The sequence below is a fragment of the Crocodylus porosus genome, unplaced genomic scaffold, assembly GCF_001723895.1.
Source record: "Crocodylus porosus isolate Cpor-Errol unplaced genomic scaffold, CroPor_comp1, whole genome shotgun sequence".
Classification (NCBI taxonomy): Eukaryota; Metazoa; Chordata; order Crocodylia; family Crocodylidae; genus Crocodylus; species Crocodylus porosus.
The window spans coordinates 52,944,590-52,967,625 of NW_017728909.1; the positions used below are offsets into that span (position 1 = coordinate 52,944,590).

The window sequence follows — 23,036 nt, forward strand, 5'->3', positions numbered from 1 at the left end:
AGCACTTCAGAGTGCCCCTCCTCTGACTCCTTGCTAATTGACGAGGATGTGTATTCCTCCTTAATATAGAGTGCCACGCCCCCACCTCTCCTTCCTAACCTGTCCCTCCTGTCCCTCCTTCATCAGTGATTTGGATGAGGGGGTTGAAATCACTCTGTCCAAATTCGCAGACGACACTGAACTATGGGGTACAGTAAACACAGTGAAGGGTAGGGAGTGAATCCACATGGATTTGGATAGACTGGGGAAGTGGGCAGATCAGAATAGGATGCAATAAACAAGGATAAGTGAAGGTGATGCACCTAGGGAGAAAGAATCTCCAATACACCTACAGACTGGGAAGTACCATTCTGAGTTCCACAGGAGTGGAAAGAGATCTCAAAGTCTGGGTCGATGCAAAAATGAACATGAGTTGCCAGTGTGACAAGGTAATAAGTAAGGCTAACCGCATTCTTTCTTGCATTAGTAGGTGCATCACGAGCAGGTCTAGGACGGTGATACTTCCCCTCTATGCGGTATTGGTCAGGCCACAGCTGAAGTACTGCATCCAGTTTTGGGCACCACACTTCACGAGGAATGTGGATAACCTTGAGAGGGTTGAGAGGGTTCAGAGAAGGTCTACTCATAAGGTTGAGGGCCTGCGGGTAAGATCCTGTGAAGACAAACTGAGGAAACTGAATCTCTTCAGCCTCCCCAAGAGAAGGCTAAGAGGTGATCTTGTGGCTGTCTACAAACTCATCATGGGGGGGAGGGGGTCAGCAGGGAATAAGGGATACTCTGTTTACTAAGGCACCCCTAAGGGGTTACTAGAAATAATGGTCGCAAACTAAAGAAGAGTAGATTTAGATTGGATACCAAGAAGAAATTCTTTACAGTGAGGGTTGCCAGAATCTGGAATGGGCTTCCAAGGAAGGTGATGCTTTTCCCTACCTTGGAGGTGTTCAAGAAAAGATTAGACAGGCACCTAGCTGGGGTTATTTAACCCCAGTGCTCTTTCCTGCCTATAGCAGGGGGTTGGACTTGATGATCTACAAGGTCTGTTCTGACCCTAGAAATCTATGAAATCCATCTATGAATTCTAGAGAAAAGGCCATGACCCCTATGCTTATGACCTGCTAGACAGTTCCTGCCAATTCCCTACAGGTCACAAGGTATCCATAGGTTATAAAAGATTGTTCTAGAAAGGGCACTTCCAAACTGGCTCTGAGTTTTGACTACCCTTTTATAGTGTTCAGTAGTACTATATAATGAACAAACAGGGACCATTGCATTTGTGCTTTGAAATCTAAGTACAGACTTAAAACTTTGTGTTATATTATTTAATCACTGCTTTTTATATTACTGTTACATTTATTCCCAGGCAAAATTAAACATTACATGAATGAAATTACATGCCATATAGCTTTGATCCACAATATGCCATGAATTATAGGGTACTGAACAAAAGATTGTTTACTAAGACAGAATCTGATCCAAGGAACATACCTAGCAACTGTTGCCAGGTTGGTTGCTTCATTTTTCCTTTCTGCTGTAGAATGAAAATTTTGTCTTCTTCAAGTGTTTCCACAAGTGAAAAATGACCTTGGGAGTTTGCTTGTATGGTACTTTATGCACTCTCCAGGCCTTTGCATTGTGCTCCTGACTATGATACTGGGTCAGGAGTATAGGTGAGCTGCAGCCTTTCTAAGGCAAGTCCTGTGGTGCTACCACAGGCCTCTGATGGACAAAACGTGTAATGCCTAAGCATTTTACATCAAGTCTTAAGACCCGATTTACATCCCAGAGGCCATGAGAGAGCCTGTGCAGCATATCCAACTAGAACAAGAGAAAGAAATCCTGGAAAAACCAACAAATGCAAATACAAGCTCAAGCCCTACCTTCTTCAATTCATAGATACCAGTTGTGGACACTGAAGATGTTTCCATCTGAAGCCATGCATCAATGAAAGCGGAAGGAGAGATCCACTTCCTACAGAAACAACATATTATTCGGAAGAATAAGGGGTTGTTTCACCAGTAAAAACAGTAGCCTAGAAAGACAAAAAGAGCCCCAACACACTGATAGACCCCAACCTCTCCAGAGGATTGGGATAAAGATGATATTGTATTGATTATTTAAAAGGGTAAATGCAATGACTTAATAGTTGGGTGCTTACAGAAGTGGGGAAAGAGAACTCCAGCACTTTACTTTCAGCTCAGAGCACCTCTGCACGGAGTGCAGCACATGCCCAGAAGAGGAATTTGACCCCAGTACTCTTTCCTGCCGTGGCAGGGGGGTTGGACTAGATGATCTGCTCAGGTCCCTTCCGACCCTAGAAACTATGAAACTATGAATTGCACCATTTGGACTTGACTCCCCAATGTCTGTATAGCTCACACATTTCAGCAAGGCTTTTTGGCATTTTTATCTTATAGCTGATTAAAGAAGCTATTAGATAAAAGCACCAAAAAGCCCTGCTGAAGCATGCAAGGTATACAGACTCTGGGGACTGGGGTCAAACTGAGACAATTCTTCTTTTGGTAAAGCACTGTTTTGCTTATTTTTTTCCAAGTCTGTCAGCATACTATAGACCTATCAGCCTGACTCTTTTCCTGGTTAAAATAATGGAATGGGTGATATAAGGTTTAATTAATAAAGATTTATATGAAGTAATATAACAAATGTCCACAAAGATGGCTTTATCTTCTCAAACTGACCTCATATGATTAAACTTCTCAGGTTCAGCTGATAAAGCTAGTAATGATGTAATATAATATAAATCTGTAAGGCACTTGATATGATACAGCAGGACATTTTGCTTAAGAAACTAAAACAGTACAAAAGTACCATGGCATATATTAAGTGGATAAAAACTATGTAGATGATAGGTCTCAAACAGTAATTATAAACAGAGAACCGCCACCAATGAACCAGATGTATGGGATGCAATAGAGGTTGATTCTTGGCCCTATCCTATTCAGCATTTTATCAATAACTTAGAAAGAAATGTGGGCCAGGTTTGCATAATAGAGGATTCTAGGAAGCAGCAACTCTGTAAAGAACTCGGAGCTTAGGTGGATTATCAGCTAAACATGAACTGCTAGCTCAATATGTAGCCAAAAGCATTGGTGTGATCCTTGGATGTATAAACAAGTGGCTACTGAGTAGGAGTGGAGAGGCTGTATCACCTCTATATTTGGCATTGGTGTGCTTACTACTCAAAGGCTAGTCATTTTCACTATACACACTTCAGAAAGGTATTGAAAAACTTGGCAAGGGTTCAGAAAACAGCTAAAAGAGTCATTAAAAGATTGGAAAACTCAAGGCTCAAGCTATGAAAACAAACTCCTCTCTCACTATGAGGACTAAGCAGCCTGATAACAGCCTCCCTGGAAAAAACTGTAGTCTTCTCACTTCAGTGAAACCAAAGGTCCAAGGGCCGATCCAGATATGCAGGCATGTGTGGTTTGCAGTGCCACAAACCACTTTGCAGCACTACAAACTGTACACCAGGCACATTAAAATGTGCCCCAAACTGCAAATTTGGAGCGCTGGGGAAAAAAATTGCTGGTAGCAATCCTGGTAGCAAAACCCCTCACCAACTCCCCACTCCCAAAAAAACCCAACAACAGTGCACTGCAAGCCACAGGAGCATGCACTGCAAGACAGAGGCTCAGTCCTCCTGGGAGAAGCTCTGGCTGCTGGCCAGAGCATCTCCCCTTCTCTAGTTCTGTCCTGGCTCCTCCAGCATGCTGGGAGCTGGGAAAAGTGGGGAAACAACAGTTTCCATGAAGCCAGGCATTTTGCCACATACCGATGCCCATGTGCAAGGGCGTGCACAATGACAAATAGTAGTGACACAAATTTGTGATGTTACTTTTTTGCTGCTTCAAGCACATGTCTTTGCAGTGGGAACATGCCCAAGGAGTTCAATCTAGTTAATCAAAAAGAAAGTGAAGGAGTAATTTAGTCTCTATCTTTAAGTAGCTGATTCAGAACAGAAATTTGATAGAGGCTTCTTCAGTATAATACAGCAAGATACAACACAGTCCAATGGCTAGAATTTGAAGCTAAATAAGATCAGACCATATAAATAAAGGTGCATTTTTCAACAATTGAACAACTAGTTGCGTATTGTGGTAGATTCTCCATCACTAGAAATTTTTAATCAGGATTGGATGCTTTGCTAAAAGCCTCAGCCCCAATTATTGACTTAAAGCTAGAATTAATTTAGGGAAGGCCTATGGCCTGTGTTATAAGACAGGGGTGCTCACTTTCCAGCCCAAGGGCTAAAACTGGTCTGCAGAGCCATGGCATCCAGCCTGAGATGCCTTTCTCAGACAACTTCAGAAGATCCCCACTTTGGCAGTAGGCAGCAAAATTCCCCACAACGGGTATGTCTGGATCAGGGATGGGCCTTTCCCTGCCCCCACAGGGGGATGAATCCGGGGGACAGAGAGCAGAGGTTGTATACCCTACTGCAGCCAGATTGGGCCCTTACCACACTGGCCCTGCATACTATATTGAACCCACCAGCCAGCCAGATCCAGCCTGTAGATGGACCTGGCACTGCCAAAGGTTGGGCACGACTGTTATAGGAAATCAGACTAGGTGATCACATTAGTCTGTCTGGCCTTAAAAATCCATGAAAAGCATGTCATATACCATTTTAAATTAAATGTTTTTGTGCCACTCAGCCCAGTCCTTTTTTCCAGTTTTCATTTTGCTCTTTGAAATGGGGGGGAAATGTTCCACAAATTTAATTAGAATATGTTAATTGTTTCTATGTTATACATGCAGGTTCAGTCTGTGCTGCAGTGTTCTATGCATTTATATTCTGCAACAGCATTCTGCCTATGGGGTACACATGTCCAATTTAAATGGAGGTATAACTAGACACTTGTGTGCTCTGCGTGGCATCAGCTGCCAATGGTGGTAGGCAGCACAGTTGTACCCCACTCTCTCCCCCAAGTGTAAGTGCCCAGGGTTAGTACCCCAGTAACCCACCTTTGTTATGCTTCTGTTTTAAGGGACTCATACCTTGTTGACATAAATATGCACAAGCCTATTCCCACAACAAAACATCTGCAATATTTGTTTTTAATTTCTCCTTCCTCCCAAAAAATACCTGATTGTCATACTCCATGACCCTTTTCATCTGACAGTCGAAAGGGTTGGCCCCTGAGATGCCATGCCATGCTACAGTCAAATGCTTGTTCTACTTAAGGTGCAAAACACATAGCCATCTGGGTTCTTCAAATTATTCCAGGTGACGGTTGCTTGCTGCTGTGACTGACAATTGTCAGATGCCTTTCTCAAAAGAGTAACCTGTGCCAGGAAAAACTATTAATGGTTTACAAAGCAGCAGCAATTTGTACATTGTAAAATGGACACAGAAAAGAGAGGAAGGAAGCTAAAGGTTCATGAAGGCAGACTCTATACAGCAAGCAGTGTAAGCCTTCTAGGAAGACACAGTTGCAGAAAGAAAGAAACTTTAATTATGGGACTTTTTAAACTTCCAACAGAAAAGGAGTCCTACTTCACACAAAAATCTGGCTTCAGGAACAGCAGGTTGGGCAATACAGATTTACTCATCTATTCAATCCTGGTGACTGGGCGCATTTACATGAGACATTTACTATGCAGTAGACTAGTGGTGTCCAACCTTTTTGAATGTGGGGCCAGATCATGAACTTTTTATCACCCAGTGGGCCGGCGAGCCATATTCAAAGACCTCACAGAAAGCAGTATCACATCAGGAAGTGATGTCACGTGACCTTTGACACCAATGAAGTTTCAGGAAGTGACAATGAAATGGGTCTGGAAATGTGGTTTAAAATCCAAAATAAAAACAATATAAAAGCAACAATGAAATAATACCAAACACTTGAATAAAATAAACACTTTTGCTTCTACTCACTTCTCAATGAATGAAAGAAGCATAATGCAGGCTTGCCCTGGGACACCTGGGTGTACAGCACCAGGTAGAGGAAGCTGTGGAGGAGCAGCCGGCTGTTGGCCTCCAGCAGCAGCAGCAAGAAGGAGGAGGAGGAGGAGAAGTAGCCGGGTCCATCGGGGACAAGGAGCCCCGTCTTCACACATGGCCACATGCACGCAGCCCGCCTCCCTCTTTGCCTCCGGCTCCCATGGAGGAGGAGGAAGGTGTGAGTGTGACCTTGTGCTTCCTCCATATGAGCACACGCATGCATGTGGTACCCTGTGTGGGCTCCTCAGCATCCCGCCTGGGGACGTGGCCCCGCTGACAACCGGGCAGCCATGTTTCACGCTCGTGTGCTCATCCCTAAACCGGACTGCGCTGCCCTGCCCTGCGCTGCCCCTTCCCCACCGATGCAGTGCGGACCCCCCTCGGCGCGGGAAATGGTGGTCATGGTAAATTTTTGCCTGATAGTCTAGTACAGAGATGGGGAATTATTTGGGCCTGTGGACCACATAGGCAATTCTGGGGAGCTGCCGTGGGCTGGTCAGCATCCCCTCCTCCCCTCACAACAGCATGGAGCCTGTGCATCCTGTGGGTCCTCCTGCCACCACCACCAGCGCACAGCCCCAGCCCTGACCCCACCCCACCCCGCTCCTGCTCCAGACCCGCCTCAGCTGGCAAGAACCTGCACACACAGCCCCAGCCCTGGCCTGCCCCATGCCTGCTGTGGTCCACCTGCCCATGCAGAGCAGCAGCAGCAGCCAGGAAAAAGCTGCTACTCAGCACAGGGAAAAGGGGCCCCTCCCCCTCACTGCTACTGGGCCCTTCTTTCTGAAGCCACCAGGAGCCTGTGCCCAGCCTGTCCTGTGGTTCCTCTCCACCACCATCACTGCTGCCTCTGGGCTGCCCAGTGGGGCAGCAGTGGCAGTGCAGAGGAGCCACAGGGCAGCCTGAGTGCGGACTCTGCATGGCTGCAGCAAGAAGGGCCTGGCAGTGGCAAAGTCATGCAGTCAGGAGAGCAACATGAGGGAGTATGACCCTGTAGCCTCATTGTTATGATATCTCCTTGAAAGGAGAATTATTTTTGATGTTGTAATTAGCATTTAATTGAAAATGTATAAATAACTCTGGGGGGGTGGGGGGGGTGAGTGGCCAGGTACAAGAGCTCAAGACTCCTTCCCACCCAGGGAATGCCCTGACCACTAGGCTAAAGAAGAATGTTCTCTTGTCCTTGACCAAACTGCCCTGTAGCCTGGTAGTTATGGCACTTGCCTTGGAGGTAGGATATGTGGAAATAGCACACCCTGCATCTTGAGTTTCCTTCCAACCCTATGATTCTATGTTTCCCTTCAGGCTGAAGAGATCCTATAATGAGGATCTCCAACTTCCAGTGAGTGTTATAGCCATTAGGCTGGTTGAAAAATGGTGGGCCCTGGCACCATCACTGCAATGTCATTAGGTGCCTATGCTCAGAAGCAGGTGTTATGAATTGCAAGTGAATGGAGGTGAGCAATGGGCAGTATGTATCAGGCACCTGAGTGCCTGAGAGGGACAGGAGCTCAGACATACTCATGTGCTTTAGCATTTCCTCTTAGCTACCTGGGTTAGGTGCCTAAGTTTTAAACATTCAGTGGAGTACCAAGGAGGGGTGCAGGTGCAGGCTGGGGGGTGCGAGTGGCCAGGCCATAGGCAGATTAATGCATGGGCAAACTGGGCGCACGTGCCCAGGGGTCTGTTCCAATTTGGGGCCCTGGGATCCTCACCAGCAGGTACGTGAAAGCTGCAGTTTAAATTCAGTGCCCATTTTTGGTGCCAAGTTTAAAACTGTGGCTTTCACATTTGCTTTTGTGGGAGCTGGAAGCAGGGCTCCTCCTCCACCAATAGTGCTGGGGTTGGCGGGGGGCAGGGCTGGGGTCTTGCCTTAAAAGCTGTGCCGTGCCTGCGGGCTGGGTGGTACTACATCTGGTAGGGAGGGGGCCGAGACAGGCTGGGAGGGTCATGCCCTACTTGGAAGTGAGGTGGGGGAGGTTGGGGCCGGGCTGGCCAGGCCAGGAGCACCGCGCCATGCTGTGCCTTTGTGGGCTGTGGCACTAGGAGGGCCTTGGGAGCTAGAGCCTCCCAAAATTCGTGTTGCCTCCCCCCCGACCCCCATGGCTGAGCTACCCCTCCCAGGGACTCTGCCTGCCTGCAGAGACACAGTGTGGTGGCAGTGCTCTCCACCAGGCCCAGCTCAGCCCAGCCCAGCCCAGCCCGCTGCAGCTGCATGTGGGGGGAAGGGTGTGTGTGTGTGTGATATCTTTTACTAGAGGGGATGGTCTGTGATGGAGGGGGCCACAAATGTAAGCACTGGCCTCCAGGTACTCGGTATACCACTGTAGAAATTCCAAGACCTAAGTGCAGGCACCGATGGAACCAATTTCTAGCTGTTGCTTAGGGACTGCACTGACCTTTAGGTCAGGCTTTTTAGATGTGAGCCATTCCATTATAAGGACATTATCTCTCCTGAGCAGCGAAGATAAATGTAAAATGGAAATAGTCATACACAGGTATGTTAAAATATATTAGCAGTTTATAAGGTACTTAGACACAACAGTGATGAGCTCCATAGCAGAGCCCATGAGAAAATTAGTATTTCAGCGCAGGGTTTGGATGGTATACTCTAAGGAATACATGGCACCAACCGTTAAGTGACCACAACAGAATGGAATAGAATACATTGTAAAAATATTCAATCTTTCCTCGTGTGTGCTATCTTCTCTGTCTCACTTATATACCACTAGCATTCTTGTACAAAGGCTGTCTCTAAATCTGTGTTCTGAACAAATTGCCAGGGCATACTAAGAAGTGTTTTGAGATCAATTAAATCTTAGACAGTATTTCCAAACAAGGGGTCACAGCCCAAAGTGATGTGGCAGGCCCAATGACAATTCAGTTTCAGAAGAGGGACTCAAGCCAGAAATGATGTCACAAACAAAGAAATTGGAGAACCAATGCTTTTGGGCCTTATGGACAGGCATGTTCCCCATATCTAATAGCCTGAAATGGCCTCAGTTCTCTCTTCAGTTTTTTTTTAATTATTTGACCTCAGGCTGGAATACTTAAAATAATACCCTGGTACATTGTAAAGAAGCAGGCTTTCTTTTGTATACAGACTCTTTTAGTTCCTCAGGTCTTCTCTTTCATGTGGGACTCCCAGTTGGTGGTTCTGCCATCATAACTATGCCAGCCCAGATATGATAGCAGAAGCCTAATAATAGAGACAAACCTTTAAGGGCATGTCTACACTGCCACAGAAAATTAAATCTATCCCAACATCAATCTCAAACTAGGGTACATTCTCATAATCCCTCTTAAAATGTCTACTCTGCTTAATTACAGGCCTTGGTTTCACATGGACTTGGAATGAGTGAATGGGACTTTTCTCTGTTCTCAAATGTTGTTCCAGGTTCCATAGGAGAGCACTATGGACACATCCTAGAACCTCCCTCACAATGCAGAGTATAAGAACAAGCATAACTGACATTTGCATTCATTTGGAGGTTTCTTTACACTGTCAGTATAATCCAGTACACATGAAATGTGGACTTCCTTTCTCTCTCAGAAAAAAGACACAGTGTCTTAGCAGGACACACAGACTGGAGGAACGAGACCAAGACTTACAGTCAGGGGGTGCGTCTACACGTGATATTGCTGTAGCAATGCGCTAAGATGACAGAATTCACGGGCAAAAATTGTGACACTGCAACTACATCGCTGTAGCAATGTGCTCCCTCATTATAGTGCATTGCTACAGTGGTCTAGTGCCTAAAAATAACCATGTGCGGCATGCACAGCACCGTACGGGTTGTTACTGTGCTGTCTGTTAGTACTTCCAAAAGGAAGTAAGAAATGACAGCGTAGTAACAACGGCGCCATAGCAACATGTGTAGATGTGCCCAGGATGTCTTGAGTTCTAATGTGGGTTCTTCTCTGTGTGGTCTTGAGCAAGTTGCTTTACCTTGTTTTCTCTGCATCTGTAAAATTGGACAAATAGTACATATACAGATACAGCTGTAATATATGAGATCCTGTGACTGTGCTTGTTAATAGTTCTATAGCATTTTGAAAAATACACAGATGCCATTTTCTGTGATAATACAATATATTAAAAACTCCTTGAGTGGTTTTTGACTTAGTCTTGTTCTGTATATAAATGATGGCAAAATTCTCATTGACTTCAATGGGAGCAAGACTGAATGATCTTTTTTGTGGAAATAACTTGTTCTTGCAAATAGACATTATTCAGTTCTTATCTCTGAAGAATTCTCTGCTAACCAGTTATTTCCAACTGCATTTCAAAGAAGATATCAAATGGGAAAGAAGCACAACTTATTTTAACATATAAAACATCCTTATGAATAGGTAACAAAGAAATGAGAAAACCTGCAAAACGGACCCAGAAGGAAGCTTATACCCGGGATGTGAACTGCAGGCCTTCTAAATGATTATTCTCTTTTTTCCCACAAAGTTTTCTTACAAAACTCAAGAGTAACTCATGAAACCACCAACTAAGAAAAACTTAAGCATCTCTTACAGGACTGTTTTATTTTTGTGATTCTCTACAGACTTCACGTAATCCATCTCTGGGAATTACTGTTTTTGATATTAAATAAGAGAGGAGATGGAGAGTAAAACTCCCAGTTGTACCTTTCACAAAATACCTTTAACATCGGCTCACAGCTCACTGGTTACTACAGATTTATATTATTTATAAAGTATACCAAAGTGTAATAGCTAATTACAGCACTTTGTCTTTGCAGGCAGTGTGTCTGTAATATGTCTTTGGTCTGCATTTTTCATATGAACATCTTTCTTCCTTCTGCTCATGGAAATATGGTGATTCAAGTCTATCAAAGCTTTCTGTGCACCTATCAGTAATGGAAAGGCGACCCAGTCCTTAGATGAGTCTAAACTGGGCTTGTCTCAATGCATGGGGAAAAGGGAGATTTAGGTAATTTTGAGCTCTTCTGATACCTGAATTCTTTTCAATAGCAACAGGCTCAAGGAAACATCAGCTGATCACTTAAACAGGTTTAAGATGATGTTATTCCACCCATGCAGCATCAGCTTTCGGGGATTCAGTTGGCAGTGTTTAAACAGAACTTGGTAGAATGCTTGTGGATTTTGTCAGATGAAAAAATCTTGTAAAGGTCTCTGTGGGTGCATCTACAATTAATGCAATGCAATAAACTCCAGTGCCATTTGAACCAGAGGAAACTGCTCCTAGGCACAGCATCTACACATGCACCTGGGAGAGCAGCAATTTGAGCCAGGGCAGATCAGGCCCTCAGCTGGCTCAGCTGACTGGGTTCAATTTATGCCCCCAGTCAGCATCTACACATGCATTTCAGCACAGTAAATTACTCTGCCATAAAATAGTACTGTCCCTGAGTACTATCGGAGTTAATTTTAATCTTCAGAGTTAATTAATCTGCAGCACATTGAGCCAGGTTGGAGCAGCTCCAGGCTGGCAGGCTTACCTTTGGGGCCCCCTGCTAGCTGGGGCTGCTCTGTCCTGGCTCAGCATGCTGTGGTCCTAGGTGTATGTGCAAACACAGTGCCCAGGAGCAATAAACTCCAGTGCGAACTGTGCCGGAGTTTATTCAGCCACATTAATAGCACATATAGATGTGCCCACTGACTCTAGTTTCTGACATGAGCATGGCAGATCTTTTCTTCACACAAGACTATAAAGCACAATCTACAAAGCTACAAAGCACAAAAGACTATAAAGCACAATTATTGTGCAAATAATAATAAAATGTAAGCTTTATATTTCCTTGAGATTTCTATTGCTCTTCCATTACCAGAAAGAAATTCTCCTATTAATTTGCAATCTTTTGCTTGCTATTTGTAACCTTGACATTCTAACCTTGCCATATGTCATTCAATAAATGCCTCTATCTAATTATACTACTGCCATGAAGCAAGCTAAAGAGATGAATTATTGCCTAAAACATCATCCATATTGGAAGTTAGGTTTTGAAGGTTGTATTCAATATTAAACTGAACAGAACAAATCAGTTTTCAAGTGTACCAAAGGTTTATATGCAGAAATACAGTAAATATTAATGATTTTCTTGTAGGCACTACTGCAATTCACACCACTCCTAATCCACCTTTTACTGAATTACTGTGGCAGCATCAACACATGCAATTAGTACAGCTGAACAAACACCAGTCCACTTTGCAGTGGAGTGTATTGCTCCCCGGCACATCATTTACATTTGTGCCCAGGCCCACAGCATGTTGAACTGGGCTGGTACAGCCCCGGCTGGCAGAGGGCCCAGGGCATCAGCCTGCTAGCCCAGAGCTGCTCTGCCCCAACTGAACATGCTGCAGGGAGGGGCTGGGTAGGGCATGAGGGTGCTACAGTGCAGGGCCAGATGGCAGGCAAGCCCCAAATTGTAGCACCCTCATGCCCCACCCAGCCCCAGTCACTGTCTACTTGTGCGTCGCAGCACACTAAATAACTGTACCATAAGATAGTACCTGTGCCAAGCGGTACTATCCTATAGTGGAGTTACTTTATTCCAGCCCAATATCATTGCACATGTAGACAGTGACATTTTACTGCAGAGCTAATTAGTCAACTGCAGTAAGGCACACATGTAGATGCCCCCTGTATGTTCAAGTCCTTAAAGCTTTTTTCAAGCGTTGAATGTATGGCTAGTCACAAGTATGGTTTCCTATCAGATTGTTTTGCTTTCTAGAAATTTTACACTTGAAGAATGGCTAGCACATTCTCTCGTCTCCTGTCTGGCCACAAAACTGCTGCGCTCTTTGCAACAGTTAGCACAGGGGCTTTAACCACTGGATATCTACTGAATCAGCGGAGTGTGAATGCAGCTCAGGACAGACGAAAACTCTTTCCTCCAAGGTAAGTACTTTGGGTCAAAATCTCAGGTGAGTGCTTATCCTCAGTAGCTGATGTAGTTATTGAATGTAGCTCATAAGGAAGGAGAAGGGAAGAGATTTTCCCCAATCAGGACTGAAGAGAGCAGTTACAGAACCCACAATGACCCACCCATGACACCTCTTTGTTTGTCTGAGGTGTGTTTGATGGGGGAAGGAGCTGAGCATGGGAAACAGACTGGCAGACTGATAAAGCAAGAATATGATCTCCCACAAGTAATCCTGGTTTTAAATAGATTCAGGATCCAACAACATGCTCTTCGATGATTAATCTTGTTTTTAGACAACTTCAAAATACCACAAACATGGGGGCACTCAGGAAAATGAATCTTAATTATCTAAAATTGTGAAGTTAAAATCAATTAGTGAAGATGTACTAAATCCTGTGCAAATGATGGTAGCCTTCATTCAAATTTATTTCTCAACTACATTAAACTAAAGTAAAACCACTTTAATTCTGAAGAAATATCTATAAAGGGATTTGATGTGGGTTAACATTTCACTTTAAAAGTTAATTTAGATTAATTTTCCTGAGCAACTCCATGTAGGCAAGTCCTTTCAGTTCTGTGATTTTAGCTGTGGGGTTCCTTAGTGACAGTAGTGCACTTGTGTTCTTTCTAAACTTCACCTCTATGCTTGGCCAGAAACAGATCACATATCAAACTCTGATAATTTCCATGACCCTCCTGAGCCGCTGCAGAAAAATACCAACTCATGTACAGCAAAATGACACATTTTAGCTTAAGAGAAGGAAACAAGTAGCCCACATGTTGCACTCATGCCATCCCCTCTCCATCTGAGTTGCTGTAGTCTGAGAACAGACCCATGGATTACTGTTTAATATTACCATGTTAAGTGCATTTGTTTTTCTCATCCCTTAGTGCAGACTATCCTGATCTCCGCAAACATAACAACTGTATGGCTGAATGTCTCACACCAGCAATTTATGCAAAACTAAGGGACAAGATGACTCCCAATGGTTATACCTTGGACCAGTGTATCCAAACTGGGGTTGACAATCCTGGCCATCCTTTCATTAAAACTGTGGGTATGGTCGCTGGTGATGAAGAGTCATATGAGGTAAAATGTTATTTACTGTGATGTTCAGTTATTATACTTCCTAAAAGTTTGTTAGGATGCATATCCTTTGTCAGATGTGCATGCTTGAATGCACACCAGATGATATATAAAATGCAAGCCATATGGATAATACTGGTATTTTCTCTCATCTTTGGGGGAAATTACAGCAGGACATGCAATGAAAAAGAAACATCACTAAAGCAACCGTCTATAAAGGTATCAAATGCAATAAAGTTATCAAATGCAATGAAGTGTAGCCTCACAGGAACAATATTTTATTTGCCTCCCACAACTGCACTCCCTCCTGCTGTAAAAGTTAGTTTGTGGCAAGCCTGTGAATCCTAGCCATCCAAGCAAGCTGATGTGGAAATTATATTGTAAACAAAAAGATAGTAGAAACAAGAAAAACATTTCTTCTGAAAGATGTGGGATGCTTGACAGCTAGATTTTATGGCTACATAGACATGAAAAATATCAAAGATATTGCATTGGACTAGGATAGATAAATTGATTTTAATTTTGAAATAGGAGAACAAGAACTAGGCAGAAGAGGCCTGTTGTTATAACACCTTCTGTGTTATTTAACACTACAGTCATCTTACTCCTGCCTATAGAGCATTGGAAGCTTCTCTTCTATTATTTATTCTCTTCAAAGTAACATCAAACATCCCCAATGCTGGCTTGCTAATAATGTGTTTATGATACAGATGACTCTGTTTCACTTGGTCTTGAGCAGGAACTGGCTGTAGAAAGGATTTGTAGAATTAAACTTTAGTAGTACCTTGGGCATATTTAGACCGTCTCCATAGTGAAATATGACTGCTTGCTTCACCAGGGCTACATCTGAAAAGATGAAATGCTTCTGCCCTTATTGGTATGTGCCATTAGCTCACTGGCTCAGATAGGCTTTTTGGGGTGCATTCTGTTCCTCATTACGGGTAGCTATATGACATCTATTTGTGGTATACCCTAGTGCTGTCTAGGGGCAGTGTAGATGCCCCCACTGGTTGTGTCTGCACTGTATTCCAAAGGGATGTTTTCAGCTCACAGGGCACATCTACACATCGCCCTATGGCGACATAGTGCTCGTGTGTTTACCTGTGATTGCCAGCTATGTTGCCATAGCAGCACACTCCCGGGTATAGTGCACTGCTGTGATGACATATTGGTGAAATCCACCCATGTGCCATGCACACAGTGCAGTAACTGCCCATGCTGTGTTGTGCTTTAATACTTCCAAAACGTATTAAAGCATGGTACCATAGCAATGTCGCCATATGGCAACATGTAGATGCACCCACATACAGTAGTCCTATCTAAACCTCCGTAGCCGTATAGTCTTTAGGACAGGCTGTACCTGTAAGCTTTGGACCTTGGTGAAGCCTATGTCATTGCAGTTGGTTTAACTTTAGCTCAGAACACAAGAATTCTTCTTCCTTACTTTCTCTTCAGAACCTACAATTGGCTTCCTAGTCACCTTTTTACTTTACTCGGCAAGGGAAATTTAGGTCTCAAACTAGGAGTCTTCCTTGCTTGAGCTAAAGACTCTCTCCTCTTTGGGAGCTCAAAGGCTGGACCAAACTCATAAAACTCAATGTTGTCCAGCCACTACAGGGAACCAGAAAACCACAGTGCATACCCAAAACTGAACTAATGCTCCGTTAACTCCACAGATGTTTGCTGAGCTTTTTGACCCAGTAATTAAAGTGAGACATAATGGCTATGATCCAAGTATAATGAAGCACCACACAGACCTGGATGCATCCAAGGTAGGAATATGCTTTTGAATCTTTTATTATTCAGCTTCCTAGAACTAGCGTATTGAGTTTAATGGTTCAAGTTCCCATTTCCAAAGAAAATAAGCTTATGGAAAACAGAACTGTGATGTCACAATGGCTGGAAATGGTAGTGCTTCACTGCCCAGCTACTGACATAGCACACCCAGCCAGGAGCCTGACCAGGTTAGGCCATACCTGATTTTGTCCCTTATGCATTGCATCTCCATGTAGTCTCCTAGAACCTGAAAGGTTGATAAGGCCTCTATAGAATTTAGACCCTCTTTAAAATATTTCTAAGTAGAATATCCAGATCACGTATGATGACCTGACTGTAGTGAATGTAAGAACGATATCCATTATGTACATGTTAAAATGACTGTATGTAAAATGGGATACTGTATGAAGATTTTTTATTCTTTTGTCAGATCACCCAGGGCAACTTTGATGAGCGCTATGTCCTATCATCACGTGTACGTACTGGTCGCAGTATCCGAGGTCTCAGCCTTCCCCCAGCTTGTTCGCGGGCAGAGAGGAGAGAAGTAGAAAATGTTGTGGTCACTGCGCTGGCTGGGCTGAAAGGAGACCTTGCTGGAAAATACTATAGCCTGACCGATATGTCTGAGAAGGATCAACAGCAACTTATTGATGTAAGAAGACCACACAACCTGGGTACTTAGGGCATCTTCATTTGTTCTCATTTATTTTTATCCCAATCTTTCTCTTTTGTATATATTTTGCTGCTTAAATAACGAGGATAATGACAGCAGTAACCCTATCTACTGTAATTTCTGTTAGAAATTTCAATTGTCATGAATTTTAATAACTTGGAAAAAAAGTAGCTTTGTCCTAAACTTTTAAACCTAGAGTTATAATACAGGAATTACTTTCTGTGCCAAATTATTAAACATCAACATTTGATTATTAAAAATAAATATTAAATATGTTAAATGGATACTGCTGTCATCTTATCCAATTGCTAAAGGAAATCTAGGATCTCATATTTTCCTGTTTAAGCATAAATTGGTGCACAGAATCAATATTTTCTTAGTTGAATGCCTGATTAATATTTACAAAGTACGTACCACTTTAATTTCCCTGACTAGCGATAGGAACAAACTTTATGCAACCCAAATATGCCTCAATCCCAGACACTGTTACACATGCCTAAAGATTTGCAGAATCAGGCCCATGCTGATGGTTTTCAGTGTTAAAAGCATAGTGAACAAAGATTCTAGTTGTGGATTTCTGTCAATGTATTGCCAAACTGCTGAGTCAGACATTTGAGATGTATACGTTTCTAAGTGCATTACTGGAAAAAAAGACCTTAACAATGGGTGACTAACTTGAAAAATCCATAATAGGATCTTTCTTAATAAACTTTAAAAGCTATAACTGTCTACAAGATAATCCATAGGATTTTAGAAAATTCTTTAGGTACAGATTTCTTCAAGTCCCAATGAATTGTTCTGATCTCTCAGCTCTATTCAAGGCACGTTACTTTGTAACCACAACTAATATATTATGTAAAAGACATATAATTACCATTAATACTAGACCTAGGTATCACAGACATATTCAGTCAAAATGGACTGTTTAATTAGCAGAAACCTAAATAATGAGCTATGAGTTTTTATGTAAATTGTAAATTGTATTTATGAAAAAGACATTGATTGACTATTCAATCAGTAAGTGAATGAGCTGCTCCTCCAAAGGCCCGGGTCAAAATGGGAAATGGAGAACACAACAATTCCTACATTGCTTATCAGATTGATCTGACCTGAAGCAGGGACTTGGCTCTTTGTTTATTAAACCATTAGTTTACATTACCACAAACTGCAAGCCTCAGAGCCTCCAAAACTGACCCTCCATGACCTTCAGTTCTTCAGGCTCTGAAGTCTTCAAAGTGTTAAGGGCTTTCTGATGGGCTCCCTCAGCTCCCCCACTGAAGTTAATGATTGTTGAGGGCACTTACTATATAGAACAGAAGACGTTCTATTTTCACAGGATTGGATCCCAGGCATGGAAAGGAAGATGAATGGGGACGATGCTGCCTTTAGCAATGGACTGAACTAGGCAACCTCCTGAGGAGCCTTTCAGTCCTATTTGTCTATGGATCTTCAATAGCCTCCAACCACTCCCTGGTAAAAGGAGGAGGTTTTCTACTGAACTTAAGCAAAGAAGTGTGCTGGTGCAGTCTTTTCTCTGGTGCTAACAGAAGAAACTGGTGGCACTAGGAGAAACAAAGAAAATACAGAAGGAACCCACTCTCTCATTGTTCTGATGTAATGGAAACACAGTTTCATCCTTCATCTAATGCATGTGATTAAGATACAAATATACTAAGGCCCTAACTGCAATGTAATATGCACAGATTGGTCACTATCCCTTCACAGAATCATAGAACATGAGGGTGGAAGGGACCTCAGGAAGTCATCTAGTCCAACCCTCTGCTTAAACCAGGACCATCCCCAACTAGATCATCCCAGCCAAGGCTTTGTCTAGCCAAGTCTTAAACATCTCCGAGGATGGAGAGACCACAGCCTCTCTGGGTATTCTATTCTAGGGTTTTAAAACCCTCCTAGTGAGAACATTTTTGCCAACATCTAACTTAAACTTCCCTTGCTGCAACTTGAAACCATTGCTCCTTGTTCTGTCATCTGTCATCACTGAGAACAGTCTAGCTCCATCCTCCCTGGAACCACCTTTCAGGTAGTTGAAGGCTGTTATTAAATCCCCCCTCTGTCTTCTCTTCTTCAGATTAAGTAAATCCAGTTCCCTCAGCCTCTCCTTATAAGTTATGTGCCCCAGGCTCCTAACCAATTTTGTTGCCCTCCACTGGACTCTCTCCTATTTGTCCACATCCTGTCTGAACTGGGGGCCCAAAAATGGACACAGTACTCCAGATGTGGCTTCACCAGTGGTGAATAGAAGTGAATAATCACTTCCCTCAGTCTGCTGGCAACACTCCTACTAATGCAGCCATACATGCTATTAGCCTTCTTGGCAACAGGGGCACACTGTTATCTCATATTTAGCTGATTGTCCACTGTAAACCCCAGGTCCTTTTCTGCAGAGCTGCTGCCTAGCTAGTCAGCCCCCAGCCTGTACTGGTGCATGGGTTTGTTCCGTCCTAAGTGCAGGACTTTGCACGTGTCCTTATTGAACCTCATGAGATTTATTTTGGTACAATCTGTTCAGGTCTTTCTGAATCCTAGCCTTACCTTCTAGCTTATCTACTATTTCCCCCAGCTTGGTGTCATCTGCAAACTTGCTGTGGGTATGCTGTGTGCCATCTTCCAGGTCATTGATGAAAATATTGAACAAAACCAGCCCCGGGACTGACTCTCGGGGCACCCTACTTGATACTGGCTGCCAACTAGATGTCAAGCCACTGACTACTACCCTCTGATCCTGATGATCCAATCAGTTTTCTATCTACCTTACAGTCCATTCATTCAACCTGTATTTCCTTAGCTTATCTGCGAGAATGTTATGGGAGACTGTATCACAAGCCTTGCTGAAGTCAAGGTATACCATATCTACTGGTCTCCCTGTATCCACAGAACCAGCCATCTCATCATAGAAGGCAATCAGGTTGGTCAGGCATGACTTGCCCTTGGTGAATCCATGCTGACTGCACCTAATCACCTTCTCCTCCAAGCGCTTAGAAAGGGATGGATCTGCTCCATGATTTTTCCAGGGAATTGGGGGGGGACGGGGACTGACCAGTCTGTAGTTCCCTTCATCCTTTTCTTAAATATGGGCACTACATTTGCCCCTTTCCAATTGTCCAGGACCTCTCCCAATCACCATGTGTTTTTAATGATGGACAGTGGTTCTGCAGTCACATCACCCAACTCCCTCAGCACCCTTGGGTACATCTCACCTGGACTTGTATATGCCCAGCTTTTTAAATGGTCCCTAACCTGTTCTTTTGCCACAGTTGGCTGCTCACCTCCTCCCCAAACTGTGCTGCCAGGTGCAGTAGTCTGGGAGCTGACTTAATTTATGAAGACTGAGGTGAAAAAGGCATACTTCAGCCTTTTGTGCATCATCTGTCACTAGGTTGCCTCTCCCATTCAGTAAGGGGCCCACACTTTCCCTGATCTTTCTTTTGTTACTAACATACTTGTAGAAACCCTTCTTGTTACCCTTCACATCCCTTACTAGGGGCAACTTCAATTGTGCTTTGACCTTCGTGACTTCACCCCTGCATGCCCAAGCAAGGCTTTTATATTCCTCCTTAGTTGTCTGTCCAAGTTTTCACTTTGCTGTCATTTCGGTATAGATTCATGCAGGGGCTGCCCCAGCACAGGGGTCAGTCCATATATATCATGCCACTGGATTGCAGACTGAAGTTTTCAATGGAGAAATGAATGAGGCTTATAACCCTGTCTTGAATGTCTTGAATGCTCCCTCTTGAACCTAAATTAGACCCTGGATAAGTTTTTTTTAAAGTCAGAATTCAGCCTGATGATAAGATATAAGAGCAAAATAAATTCATTCATAATTTTCAAGGACAAATGTGAAAAATCAAATAGCTGCATGGGGCTAAAAGGGCTAAGACCATTTCAGTAGGAAGAATCATATGATTGAGACTGGGGCTTTTGTAACAAGGTATCACAAACAGTGCTGTCCAATGCCACATGTACTGCAGCAGAAATAGAATATCTGTTGAGGAATAGGATGACTTTGCAGTACCAAGCCAAGGTCAAGCCAAGTGCTATTTTAATTTCAAGCATTATTCCTACTTAAAAGGATTTGCTAAAAGTATGAGCTTAAGAAAACCAAGCACTGATATTTTGGCACTTTTTGACCCTGCTCGCTCTCTCTGTACAGGCTGTGAACAGATACACATCCTCACACACAATAATGTACATTAATTTACTGCGGAAAATCATTTTCCACATCTTTCTTTCTGGTGATGGTTACTAACCTCTAAAATCACCCCTGCATTCCAACCAGCATTCTCCTTTATAACACGTGGAGTCATCAAATCAGCACTGAGAACTCAGAGCAACTGACCCGCCATCCACTGAAACTCACCTCCAATCAGTAGCTAAGGAGGACCCAAGCTTCAGTTTTATGCTCCTTACTTGTGTACTAGTGACCTTTCTGACAGTGTTAAATGTTAGCATAGAATTGTGGTACTTCTCTGAATTCAATTACTTTTCCCTTCTTCTTTTTTTCTTTGTCTCTTTCTGTTGTTCATTTTGGTATCCAGGATCATTTCCTCTTTGATAAGCCAGTGTCTCCTTTGCTAACATGTGCTGGGATGGCACGTGACTGGCCAGATGCCAGAGGAATCTGGTATGGCATGTGAAGTGTGGAAGCTTGCAAATGATTTTATTCCATGGCTCCTTGTTTGCCCTAACATTGCAGCTGCCTTTCCTTGACAATGGTTGCCTGCTTAGCTAGTTGCAAAAAATGTTATCTGTATTAATTTTTCAAGAAAAAAGGAACAACACAACAAGCAAGACACTTACATTAGTACAATAATCGCTATTACCAACAAGAACTCAGGGGAATGTAAACAAGTGTATTGCTTCAGGCTTTTAGCTGTTGATGCCTTTTTTATAAATTAAAAAATTGACCTAGAAAACTACCAGTGATAAACAATAACATCAGTGGAACTGAGTTATAATTGCAATCAGAAAGGTACTGCTTTTAGTGGTGATACCTCACATTAGTCCTCTTATATCTCATTAAGTGTATGAGACCCATTTTAATGAATTTCTTCCATTTTCTTGCTAACAATATTATTTTCTATACCGAAGCTTTCAGAATAGAAGCATTTGCTTTCTATTTTTTTTTTTTTACAATTTTGGATTTTGTAATTGAAAAGACATATTAGGACCCATTTTTAAGGATTTGTTGGAAGCTGCAGTTCCTAGGCATCGAGTAAAAAAACCAAACAAACCAAAATGAACTTTGGCAATGTAGTTCTCTTCTCCAAGCTTGTGTGGCAAGGAAAAAAATATGTGGGCCAGATTATATGCTATTTGGCAACATCCCCAGAATTACTGTGACTAGTTAAGCCTTCTTTTCATTTAACCACTGTGGGGCCTGCTCCAAAATCTGCCTCAGTCTTGAGCAGTCTTTGATTTTCAGCAGGCTTTGGACTAGATTTGTAGTGCCCAATAAAATCCATTCCAGAGTTACTTCTGGAAACATTGTAGATAAGGAACTGGATACTTAGATTTTATGAACTGCCCAGAAGTTAGCAAAGGGCTTATGTATCACCAGGGGATCACCTGGATAAACCAGATCTGGTTTTGCATGAAATATCATTTATATGAAAAAATAACCTTCTGGAAAGTGACACTAAGAGCCAGATATTCAAACTTGGACCCTGGACAGAAAAACACCTCCCAAGTGTGATCTACATCATTTGGACATACTGTTGTAAATTACACTAGGATCGGGAATGGAGAGATGGAGAGCTATCCTGAGATAGATTGCACAGTAGGTGGCTATGAGTTAGTTGGGTCTGCCCCTCCGCAGTGGGGGAGCAGGTAAATGCCTAACATTTGATGGATGCAGATAGGTGAACCTAAACTGTTGTAAATCAGACCAGGAGAAGTTTACTCCCAATTGTTTCATGAATAACGGTGGGAAGTTACCATGGTTTAAGGGTTTATTCCATTTGTCTGATACCCTTTTACACTGGTACAATGCCAATATCTGTCTAAGTCCTTGATTTTCCTTATTGTATCCTGATTTGTAGAGGCAAATAGTTGAGGGTAAAATTATATGTCAGTACAATTTAAGTAATTCAGAAGTCTAAGTGTGAAACTTAGGCATCATCAAAGTAAACAGCAAAGCTCTCATCGATTTCAAAAGGGCAAAGATTTCATCCTAAGGGTGTGATTTTCAATAGTACTCAATATAACCTCATTCAAGTAAATGGTAAAACTCCTATGTAATTCAACATGAGCAAAAGTAACATTATCACCATTGAAAATCTCACTTTAAGTGGTAGTGACTGCAAATCAGTTAATTCAACATCTAGGTGTTTCTAATTACACCCCAAAGACCTGCTAGATCATATTTTCATATGCATTTGCAATTACAGCATTCAAGTGCCAAATGGGAATTGTGGTGAAAGTCAGGCTGAAAGTGAGGCCCTCTATGAATTTTAATTCCTAGAGAAGACCCACTATGCTGCTGCCCTGGTATGACATACTGCTCGGCCGTATGAACAAATCTTACCTTCCTAGTCACCTTTTATCTTATTCAAGAAAACTACAATACAAAGACGGAGAAAGCAGAAAAAAGCCAATACAAAAAACCTGCAGTGCCTACCT

The 23,036-nt window shown here is 42.8% G+C and overlaps 1 protein-coding gene across 1 annotated transcript in view; it reads left to right on the forward strand.

Annotated features, from left to right (window-relative positions):
• Nucleotides 1-23,036, forward strand: part of CKMT2 (creatine kinase, mitochondrial 2) — a 35,538-nt gene that overhangs the window by 3,352 nt on the left and 9,150 nt on the right. Inside the window, exons 2-6 of the mRNA XM_019532313.1 lie at nt 12,670-12,836; nt 13,753-13,951; nt 15,625-15,720; nt 16,155-16,376; nt 20,954-21,039. Coding sequence (XP_019387858.1) covers nt 12,688-12,836; nt 13,753-13,951; nt 15,625-15,720; nt 16,155-16,376; nt 20,954-21,039 — 752 coding nt within the window. The 5' untranslated portion in view covers nt 12,670-12,687. The remainder of the gene's footprint in view (nt 1-12,669; nt 12,837-13,752; nt 13,952-15,624; nt 15,721-16,154; nt 16,377-20,953; nt 21,040-23,036) is intronic.